At 34.5% G+C, this 12,424-nt stretch overlaps 3 protein-coding genes across 3 annotated transcripts; 1 reads left to right on the top strand and 2 right to left on the bottom strand.

Annotated features, from left to right (window-relative positions):
• Positions 1-4,597: 4,597 nt before the first annotated feature.
• On the bottom strand, positions 4,598-5,775 carry GUITHDRAFT_149032 (hypothetical protein; the record flags this gene model as incomplete). The annotated part of the gene is made up of 2 exons (XM_005818775.1): positions 4,598-5,090; positions 5,210-5,775. The coding sequence occupies 2 exons, from the start codon at positions 5,773-5,775 to the stop codon at positions 4,598-4,600; spliced, it is 1,059 nt and encodes a 352-aa protein (XP_005818832.1).
• Positions 5,776-6,124: 349 nt separating this feature from the next.
• Positions 6,125-9,600, top strand: GUITHDRAFT_82754 (hypothetical protein; the record flags this gene model as incomplete). The annotated part of the gene is made up of 2 exons (XM_005818774.1): positions 6,125-6,614; positions 9,113-9,600. 2 exons carry the CDS (start codon positions 6,125-6,127, stop codon positions 9,598-9,600), a joined length of 978 nt encoding a protein of 325 aa, XP_005818831.1.
• Positions 9,601-10,809: 1,209 nt separating this feature from the next.
• On the bottom strand, positions 10,810-12,072 carry GUITHDRAFT_45233 (hypothetical protein; the record flags this gene model as incomplete). The annotated part of the gene is made up of 2 exons (XM_005818773.1): positions 10,810-11,065; positions 11,318-12,072. Coding segments are annotated over 2 exons (1,011 nt in total), but the record flags the coding sequence as incomplete, so codon positions are not given.
• Between the last annotated feature and the right edge of the window lie 352 nt (positions 12,073-12,424).

Genomic DNA, 12,424 nt, shown 5'->3' with positions numbered 1-12,424 from the left:
TAGCTATTCTTTAAGTACTTTCAAACGCGCTTAAGAACAATTTCATGTATATACTATTATACAAATGGAGAACCCTTCTTCTATTACCACCCTAAGTGAGTTGTCACCTGATGAATTGAAGAAACTCAAAAGAAAGGAATATCAACGGAACTACCAAAGGGAATATCAAAAGGAATATCAAAAGACTTATTGGCCTGAAAAAAAGATTGAATATCAGCGGAACTATCAACGAAGATATCAACGAGAGTACCAACAGGTCCATCATACAAATCTTCAAAGATATCACAATATGTCACCTGAAGAAAAACAGAGGTTGAATGAATACAACAAGGAACGCATCCAAAAATTCACTCCCGAACAAATGCAACAATATCGCATATATCATTCTCAAGCCTCATTGAATTGGTACCATCAGAACAAGGATGAGATCAACCGCAAGAGGCGTGAAAAATATCAACAACAGAAACTCTTACAGAATATCTCCTCATAAGAGTCTTGTTTTTCCCTTCAAGCTCTCATGATTAATAAGGCTTAAGAACAATTTCACACGTACTCTGTACAATACCCATATGATATCTCTATGTCATTCTTTATATCATTATACAACTATGTTGAAATCATAAAATCATATATTCAACATCTCTCTATAAGTCGTAAAAAGTTTATATAGAGAGCATCATATAGATATTGTACCTTATATTGTGTTGGACGACTTATTTCGGTGTTTTATCCGACCCATCGTTTTCTGAAAGAAACATCTACTCCATCTAATGATAACACACACATTTAAGGATTATCATTGAGTTGGGCTTGAAGAAGTACTGCTTCCCCCTGTCCTGACGGCTTAATAACAGCTTCCACTTATTCTACACAAAACATATACATCAACAATAAAAAATCCTTAGGGAGAGGTGGAGACATCCTATATCCCTTACCGACCTCATATTAATTTTTATCATTGATATAAATACCATCTTCAATATAAGTATATCTTTCATATATTCCAATAGCAAATGATTGATCTATCTGTCCTACATGATGATATCTTGAATAACATCAAACATAAGTATAAGCTTGTCTCTAAATTGTACCAACTCATCTCCAACCATATCAGGTCTTTCAATAATCCCACTCACGCCATTCTCAATTATCTCTATTTCAGATATGATATATTACATCCACATTACATCGAACTCTCCTTGCACGATCTTATTATCCTTACTATCCAATTCTCTTCAGACCTTACCTTTCTTTTTCCTGATTGGAAGTGTTTTGATCAGCCCCATCCTCTCCTTAAACAACAAAAGACACGTATCATACAACTCAGACACACCCTCTATGGCCATATCAATGAGCTCTATCGGATACAATTCTGCTTCTTCAAGAAGTCTCATGATAGAAGATTATGGGATTATTTTGAACTCTCTCAAGACCCATACATACAATCTCTCCCTTATAAACTATGGTTACCGGATAGTTGCTTCAAGTTCCATACATTCAATCGTCTAGGTCATCGTGAATTGTACATCCTTACTCGTAATGTTGATATTGATACTATCAAGAGGGTTCATACTAAGAAACTCAAGAATGTCACTTACTTGCAGGATCAAGAAGAGTTCTTCATATATTGTGTATCCGATAAAGATGTCCATAAATATGGTTTCAAGCCAGTTCTATATGATGAGAAATACAAGGAGTGCATCCTTTTGATATCTAAGAAGAACAAGTACAAGTTTTGGATTGAAGCTGATATCTTCTTGGAATTATGGCTTCTGAGATCCTTTGAATTGACTTATGCTCATTATCCTAGACAGAATGAAAAATTGAAATGCTATACCAAGATACATCCCTATATATACTATGATATGGTTGAGAATATCAATCCTCTATTCTATGAATTCGATATATGCAAGGAGGAGACCGCATATCAACACCTATGCATCTATGATCGATATCACGATTACTATCAACAGCATCATCTCATTCCGTCTTAAAGCTTAAGAGGGGTCCTTCACAAAACCCCATATCACACCTTTTACTATTATAAATAAAAACTACATCAAGCCATCATATCTTACATCTTGCAATACCCACTATTTACTTCCTATAAACAAACAAACCCCTTCTTTTAGTTATCAATAACAGCGATGTTCTAATTTTGTGAACAATCAATTCAATTCAATTATAAGGTAGCGTCATGACTCCGGCCCTTCACACGACTACGTACAATACTTGATATGACACCTCTATATATCTATCTTCATATCATATACAAATCCATTGTCATTATCCAACATATTACAACATGCTTGTATAAATGCTCAATAAGCAGTCATAGAGAGTTACATATGGATCTTGTACGAGGTATTGTGTATGTCTGATATATAGGCCTTACCTCTGTCTTAACGCTCGTCCGGGGCGCTCTCCCAGATAAAAATGATTGAATTAACATTTCAATGTGTAAACACAATGGAATATATCGATTCACTTAGTGATCAAGTATTTGCTTGCAAGGAGAAGCTTACCGACAAAGAATTCAAGGATATAATGGATACACTATCTAAGATGAGGCAAACACCTAACAATCTATATGTGTTTGAGTATTATGAGCAATATTGCCGTCCAGAACAAGATGACAATCACGGATGGAAGACCCGCATATGTTGTGAAAAGAAAAAGATACTCTGTCTTCTCAAAGAGAACATCAGATTAGATAGGATACATATCTATAACTTGTATATCGATATGCTAGGTGATCTACCGTTGCTTGCTCAATGTGAACAAGAGGATGAGTATATTGGTACTAATTCTGGTCATCAAGAGGTTATTACCTTCAAGGAGGTTCTCCCTATATCTATAAGGCCTTACCATCAACCTTCACCATAACAAAATAGCAAATCTGTTCATCTATTTTTTTACTATTGTAACTAAAAACATCCCCCATCATATCATACAAATCCATTGTTGCATATATTAGATCCACATCACATAAACAATTCCTATATATAGTTGTAAACAACATGGAAGAAGATTCTAAAATATATTTCCCTTTTATATAGCTTAATAATCTTTATCCTTTACCATCTTTTATCAACTTTTTTTCATATGCATTAGACATATATATCTCTTTTTTAGCATTGATGGTTGAAAGATAATAAAAATATTTGGATGCATACTATTGTACATCAGGCTTATCTTAGACCTCTAATTTGTGGTTCAAGATACATTCCTCGCATACATGTTTTTCAGAACCATCCTTATACACGGCTTTATATAAAGATTTCAATCCATTCTTCTTAATATTGGTTTTTCCACATATATTGCATTTAAACGTCTCTTCTGTTATCTTATTGTCGAAGAATTCCTCAAGAATACTAGGGTTATCGATGATTGCATTCATATCTGTCAATATGAAATTGACTGTGTTGTTCAAGAAGACTTTTTTTAGATTATTTTCATCCATTGGCAATTTGCAAGCAGTAATCATCTTCAGATACTCACGGATCGAAGAAATCTGATTCAAGATCACTATCGAATTATTATCGATCTCAAGTGTATTGCAATAATTGATATCCTTTCCTTTGATGAATTTGTACACAATCTCCCTGCATTTTTGTGTATCATCTGCAGTCTGGATAAGGATGTCATGAAGAGGATCTTTACCAAATTGCGAGGACATGAACGCACGGATCTTCTCGGGGTTCTTTTTCTTGTTCTTCATTGACCAGATCTTGTCAAACTGTTTTTTATGGAGCATCGCATTCATACTCTGTTGGTTCATTGTATGGGTGATAATCACACAACTAAATATAATGCATCATTTTTTATTATGAATATGTGTGTGACTATGCATCCTGATAATGTGTCGACATTTACAGATTCCAGTTCAAAAAATGATTGTGCTATAGTGATATTTTTTAAAGCACAACACAATGCACTCAATCGTATCTATCTACAATGTGATCAAGGGTGTCACATTTGACGCAGATATTACTGACACAGCCTTTCAATACCTGAATGATATGATCTACGAGAAATTTGTAAAGAGGATTGTAAAATACTTGAATGAGAACAAGGATTGTACCATTGATGCACTTCACACATATTTGCGGAGCATCACAATAGACATCACTTGCGATCATGTCGTTGCGTGCGCATGGCAGGAGATGGAGAAAGGTAACCACCGAGTCAGGTTGAGCTGGAAGGAGACACAGAACATATTCAAGTCGGCTGGATTCAAAGAGGAGATGTCAAGAGAGAGCATAATATACTTGACAAAGGTGATGGAGTATTTGTATGAATATACAATGATGATGGTCTATGATCTGATTGCTGATAAACATGAAACCACAATAACTAGGGATGATGTGCATGAGATATTGCGAGATGACTGCGCTTTGGAATTCTTGTTTCAAAAACATCCATAAATCTCTCAAAAAAACAAAATCATAACATTTTTAATATTTTCTTGTAATGGACTTCTTCTCAAGGCAATGTTGGTATAATCTGCTAAGACTTATTTGGTTTTGAATGTAAGCTTCTAACAACTCATTGAATAAAAATTATAAGATACAATAATTTTTTTGCAACACTATTTCTATTGAAAGATAGCTGGACATCTGCTGATATACTTGTAGAATAGCTTTATTTTTAGATGTGTCTTGAGGAATTCAATCTCCTCTGTCTTTTTTATATCCTTGACAAAGGTACTTAAAGCATCATGCAGCTCTTGATGGAAGTCCTCTATATTATAGTATTGAGCCAATATATTGCTTGTTTCTTCATTTGATATCAATTTCAATTTCCAGTTTTCGTCTCCAGCCTTGATCATAACAATAATTGCATCTTCATAATTTCGATGAAGAATCTTCTTGATTGTATCGGACCATCTAGGATTGCTATTGTTTAGCACTCCACTATAAACAATATTTTTCTTGTTCTCCATAAGCAGATCATAGGCCCAATCGCTCTTATTGTAACTGATTCCATTCCATTCAATATTATCCATGTTGTCCTTTACAATCTTTTCGGCAAATGGATTCATGCAGATCTCATTCCACGCATTCTCCTCGATAAGATCTTTTTCTTCTCTACAATAATGTTTAACAAATCCAGACATATCTCATCAAGCCATTCTAGATGATCGATTTTCTCCGATATGATCGATGCATTGTCCTCCATAAATCTAGAGTATCTCTCTTGGTCTAACCTCTTTAGAAAGTTGTTGATGGTCAGAGGGGGCACTGGATCACACCTTGATACGTCTAAGATATCTGCTGCCTCGGGGTTGTTGTTAAACCATAGAGAGTCATGGACCACCTTATCGGGTTTTGCCTTCAAGATCTCGATGGCATTCTCATTCTTTGACAACTCACTCCAATATACATTATCAAGGTTGTCCTTCAAGATGTCGATGGCACCCTTGTTGGCAGAAAGGACCCTCCAATCAACCTTGTCAAGGTTATCCCTCAACAGTTGGATGGCGTCCTCATCATCCTTTGATGAGAGGACAGACCAGTCAATCATATCAGGCTTGTGCTTGACGATCTTGGCATAGATCTTGGTATTCTTTAGAGCATTGAAATCAACCCTATCGATGTTCTCAACAAGGATGTCAGCAGCATTGTTGTTGCCTGATAGATATCTCCAAGCCTTATCGGTCATCTGTTTAATCCTATTCTTCACAATAATCATTGCCTTTGGATTATCGTTCAAACAGAGACCCTCGATCTTAAGCTTGGTTTCATCAACTAGAGGCGACAGTGTGTAACTCATCTCACTTGAATTATTTGTTATAACAGAGTTGAAGTATCATTTTTAGCAGCTTGCAATTATAATTTTATACATTAAATATGCCTAGATAATGATTTTTGCATAACAATTATGTAAAGTGTTCTTGAATAGAATTTTAGTAAATGAAACTACTCTAATATTATCTGGTAAAGCAAATGTAGGTATGATATGTCAATACTTTTTGGGTTTTTATATGCAAGCCCTAACTAGGCCTTTCAAAACCGGCGTCAATTATTTTTATAAGCCATATTCTTATATCCCTTTCAACAATTCATAAGATAATTGTAGCAAAAATGAATATCCTCTGATTTTATTAATCAAACATTACATCATGGATATCTGTAAACACAATCGAACCAAGAGTGAATGTAATACCTGTAAGAGATATTGTATTCACAACAGAGTAAGAAGCATATGTAAGGAGTGTGGTGGTGGCTCTATATGTCAGCACAACATAAGAAAAAGTCTATGCAAGGAGTGTGGTGGTAGCGCTATATGTCAGCACAACATAACACGAAGTCAATGCAAGGAGTGTGGTGGTGGCTCTATATGCAAGCACAACAAAAGAAGAAGTCGATGCAAGGAGTGTGGAGGTGGCTCTATATGCAAGCACAACAGAAGAAGAAGTCGATGCAAGGAGTGTGGAGATGGCGAAACAAGATATATATGTCCGCACAATAAAAGAAAGCATCAATGCAAGGAGTGTGGAGCTGGCTCTATATGCCCACACAATAGACTAAGAAGCACATGCAAGGAGTGTGGAGGTGGCTCCATATGTCAGCACAACAGGCGAAAGAGTCAATGCAAGGAGTGTGGTGGTGGTTCAATCTGCATCCACAACAAGCGGAGGTGTATTTGTAAGGACTGCAAGATCGATGAACAATGCTGCCACAAGAGAAGAAGGCTAGACTGTGAAGAATGCATAAGAGATTTGTAGTAAAAATAAATATCCTATTTTATTCAATAAATGAGAATGTAGATGACATATATTAAAATAAGAAGATCTGATGAATACAAAACATTTATATAATACTACAAATACCAATAAACTTGAAACGGATAGTAAAAATAGTTTTAGGAGATCTTGGAATCTTATTCTTGAATATTCTTGATGTCATTCTCCAAATCTTCTACATACATATTATAATCAATATCTATATCCACTAGAGGATTATATGTAGGTTGATCTTTTAATCCACATGAACGAAAGATGAACATATTCAATCTAAAGCAATCCAGATTGTCTTCTGGTTTAAATAGAGATTCTTTTTGTGGCCAAATCCTTCTATGTGATAGATTTATTTCATATATTATAAGTTTAAATAAATGAATATGATTGTACAACTTTCTAAAATAATGATTTAAACTATCATGCTTTTTTGATGCAAACCATATAAATATGCTGCTGCATATTATCAATCTAGCAGAGTCATATAGCAATCTGTGCATCTCATTGTATTTCTCATAGAATTCATTATAATCATCATTATGATCATACAAATTATCATCAAAGTTTGATTCTATAATATAATCAATATCATCAAATAGAATTCTTATTTTCTTGTTGTTAGAATTTAAACTTTTCAAGGTTGCTAGAATCACAAACCGAATTGATATAGCTGATGAATTATCCACAACTTCTATTGCATTATTTATAATATCTCTTATGGCATTTGGATTGCATCCACCGATTGCTGTCGTTTTATTGTTATATTTGAAAGATTTGTTGAAATTTGGAATGTATGATGTACAACAATAATATGCATGCAGATAATTCTTGATCTTATCTAAAACATCTGTTGGGAATTGTGGAATTGTTCTATCTAGGACTTCTATCACTTGTTCATAGTCATTATGCCAATGCAACATTATTTGTGGTGATTGCTACGCCATCACACTATCTCATTTTTGTTTCAAATTCTTCAATATATGTTGAAATGTTGATTAATATTGGTCTTACATATTTCGTGCTTGCACCAACCATCTTGTATATGTGATGAAGTGTTTGTTTTTATCCTTGCATATCAGATATAATATGATTACTGATTTTGTTATGGGATTTGCATTCAGGTGTTTTATGTTTCTCTCATAATCTGAAATATCAAGAGTTTTGATGTTTAGATTGCTAAGATATCTCTCAACAAGATCCTTTGTTTTGTAAAATTCTCTTTGAATTTCGATATCTCTTTATGTGTATCTCAATATTGATCAACGTGGGATCCTTACACAAAATTTGACAATTTGCTTCAAAAATGAATGCGTTTCATATCTCTTATCCAACTTACAATGGACTTTTCAACATATTGTTGGTACCGTGTAAATCATTTTGGTTGTCAATCTGATAAGTGCAGGTTCTCACACGATGAAGCAGAGATTGATAGGATCCGTAGACAACGGCGTGGTGAATGTGAATTTGGATATCATTGTCCAACAAAGTGCAGCAAGAAACATAAACCATGCCGTGATCAAGAGTTGTGCAAGAACAGATATTGTGATTATACACATTTCTCGACAAAACAAGCTGTCCAAGAGATAAAAGATAGGTTCCATAAGAGATTTAAAACAGAAGATGATAATAACGATACAAATAAGAGATTTCGAGCATCTGAATCGCAATCTCTAGTAGATAACAACATCTATAACATTCAAGAGAATAATATAAAACTTCAGAATGAGATAGTTGCTTTGAATTATATATTGGTGAATAAAGAAAAGGATCTTGAAGATATGCACAGATGGATAGAGACAATGAGGAATGATCTAAAATTTCCAGAGCATCAACAAGTCCTTCTAAATAACTATACCAATGTGTTGCATCAAAACATCGAAATAAAGAAAGAGACCGATATATATGCTAGCTTCATGACCCAATTTCGGGAATTCAAGAATCAGTTCACTGAAAATACTGATTTGATCAAGCTTAGAGAGATGTTGCGTGAATTGTTCAATGAATTCGATAATAAGACTCGGATTATCAATGGTTTGTACAATAAATTCTAATTAGAAAAGCTTACATCAACAAATTCGTTTTTATTCATTGTGTCTTTTGTTTCTCTCCAGAAATGCAACCACAATAGAAGGAATCTAAATTTTCAAGAATGTACAAAAGATTTGTAGTAAAATGAATATCTTCTATCTTTATTGAATAAACACTGCATTATGGACAGCAATATCTGTAAACACAATCGAACTATAGGTGAATGTAAGACCTGTAAGAGATACTGTAATCATAACAGAGTAAAAGATCAATGCAAGGAATGTGGCGGTAGTGCTATATGTCAGCATAAGAGACAAAGGAGCCGATGCAAGGAGTGTGGAGGTGGCTCTATATGTCAGCATAAGAGACAAAGGAGCCTATGCAAGGAGTGTGGAGGTGGCTCTATATGTCAGCATAATAGAATAAAGAACCGATGCAAGGAGTGTGGAGGTGGTTCAATATGTCCACATGATAGAATAAAGAGCCAATGTAAGGAGTGTGGAGGAAGTTCAATATGTCAGCACAATAGAGTGAGAAGTGTATGCAAGGAATGTGGAGGTGGCTCAATATGTCATCACAATAGACAAAGGCGCCAATGCAAGGAGTGTAAAGGCAGATCCATACGTGAGCATAACATATTTAGAAGCTATTGCAAGGACTGTGGAGGTAGTTCTATATGTGAGCATAATACAACAATACAGTGTAAAGGGGGCTCTATTTGCATCCACAACAACAAAAGGCATGATTGCAAGGACTGCAAGGTTGAAGATGAACAATGCAGCCACAAGAGAAGAAGGCTAGAGTGTGAAGAGCGCATAAGAGATTTGTAGTAAATAAAAATAAAGAATTACTCCCAAATTTTTATCTCTTATGAACATTTGCTAGTTGTTATTGTTATATGCTTGTCATATAAGAATCAAACGTGTATTATTTTGCGTTCCTGTAGAAAACAGCACAATATCTGGGAACTGCACCATTCATATATGGTGTAACAACGATGGATTCATTATGATTTGTAAAGTTGTCATACTCTGCTGTGTCAATCACTTCATTATTTTTGCCTACCTTTTTATTTCCAATAAGAACGTCACAAAGGAATATGTAGGATATATCATTCTTACCTGGTGGAGCATAGTCCTTTGAATAATTGGCTTGAATATGAAAGTAGGTACCTATGCCATAGGCACTTACCTTGTTCATTTTAGGATCGAAACTTTCTGTATAATACTTTTCTTTGCATTCTCATTTGTTCCATGGAACATTTTCGCTTCATTCACAAAACCACGCTTTTGCATGATATTGTTCTTATGTTCTTGATAAGCTGCTTCAAGCTCTTCATTGAATATCTCTTCCACATACAACAGACAACAATTGGGATAGCTCTGCTTTATCTTTTTATAAATTTCATCGAATTTAGGTGAAGAACAGTAAATAGTCCTTGTAGTCATGTCGGGAATTATATATAAAGAACAAACATTTTCTCAAATCACTTTTTATATAAATGCTATTAAAATACCTGAAAATGCACATGGTTTTATGACTAATTATGAATGTCTCAATGATAAAATTTTACAGTCTTACATTAGACAGGTTTATTTCATAGATCCTGCTAGCTCCAAAAATAACACATCTTTACCATGGTGCTTTTGAATCATATGCTTCATAACTTCACTATCGTCATAAGCATGGTCGGGGTTTAATTCACGCAATGATAAGAGCTTCACATTTATTGAGTCTAGGAACAATAGTGCGTCCTCATTGTTATAAATGAGATTGAGTGCAATATTGTGATTTAGCAGGGTTGTGTAATAGTACTTTAGGAAGAATTCTAACACCTTGCCACAATAATCAGATTCGAGAAAGCAATCAAGGTTGGTAAGTATCATATCACAGACTGCTTTTTCATTTAAACCCTTTATGTGCATGACAAACTCGAACATGTCTTCACCATTTATTAGCTTATCAACAAAATGAAGCACGATATGATATACACCAGTATTGTATGACTTTAAATCAGAGCTTGTAACCAGCCTATGCAATAATATTTTCAAAATAAACTTTGTGTCATATACTATATCTAGAGGGATGTATTTGATAACTGTCTTATTGACCCTTATGGCCTCTAGTGCTATATCTCTATCATTTCTCATTGTTTCAGGTATATGCCCAAATATAGGCGGGTAATTCTTGAGTGCTGCCATAATTATCTCTTTATCTTGTTTTAATGTCTCTGGCACGAATGCATATGCAATCCCACATTGTTCAATAGCTGCAAGTGCAATATGCCTCTTTGCTCTTAATTCTAATGGTACAATATCCAATAACATGCCATTGCTTGAAACTAGTTTCGTTATTATATTATCATCATGCAATAATGCTTCCTTGCCTTTAAATATAGCTAGTATGAATTTTCTAAACATGCACCTGCCGGATGATAAGACCTTATCAATAAATGTTTTATTGTCTTGATATTGTTTGTACCAACTGTTTTTGCTGGCTGCCTTTACAATCAATTCAACATCATCTCTTATGCTTCTATCAGCAAACAATAGACTTTTTCCATCAATTTCGACTAACCTAGCAACAAACTCTCTATCTGCCTTCAAGGTCTTGTCGGCAAATTCAAAAGTGCTGCCGTCTGATGACTTTACTGCCTCATATACAACATCATGGTTCTTTCTCATTCTACTAGATGTCTCTTTAAGGAATTTTCCATCTCTTTTAACAGTTTCTATGACAACATCATAATCATCTTTCAAATTATCAGACACAAATTGAATTGTGTATATAGAATGCTTTATTAGCTCCAATACTAGCTCTTTATTGTTCTTTTGTTCATTTGTTAGATCCTTTACATAGAAAGGTTTTGTTTTAACAGCTTCTACAATGATATCTTTATCACATTTTAACTTATCAGATAAATATTTCATATTATCACTATTGATTTTTACAAGCCGAAATGCTAACTCTTTGTCATTCTTTGCTTTATCTGTAATGTGTGTTAAACTAAATCTACATGTTTTTGCTGCTTTTATGATAACATCATAATCATCCTTTATTGTTTCATCTGCAAACTTTAGAGCAGAACTATCATTATGAATAGCACACATCACAACCTCTTTATCTCTTCTTAGGTCTGCACTTGCATATTGAAGAGCACATCCATTTCTTTCAATAGCACACATTACAACCTCTCTATCACACTTTAAATCTACACTTGCATATTGCAATGCACAACCGTGTCCTTTGACAGCACACATCACAACCTCTTTATCTCTTTTCAGGTCTTCACTTGCATATTGCAAAGCACAGCAAGTTTCTGGAGAGAGACATCTACTATACATCTGTTAGGAACAACATCAATCCTCAGTGTGCTCCTCAAGGAGGTGATACGGTATAATAGCATATGTAATTATGCTATTGAGAGCATTGTATACCTGTTCCAGTTCTCTTGTGACAATGTGGATGAAATCATCCTTATTCCGATAAATGCATTCATGTCTGATCATGACAATATAATGTTCAAGGTCAAGACATTCTATCTAGAACAGAAAGGTGGCAATGTATTGATAAGACATAAATCCAAGCAGGTTAAACTCTCACAATTGACAGACTATCATATATATTGCTTCTTCCTTACAAGAAATCTCTATG

This window comes from Guillardia theta (assembly GCF_000315625.1).
Source record: "Guillardia theta CCMP2712 unplaced genomic scaffold GUITHscaffold_269, whole genome shotgun sequence".
NCBI classification, from domain to species: Eukaryota; class Cryptophyceae; order Pyrenomonadales; family Geminigeraceae; genus Guillardia; species Guillardia theta.
This window is presented reverse-complemented; position numbering and strand designations above follow the sequence as displayed.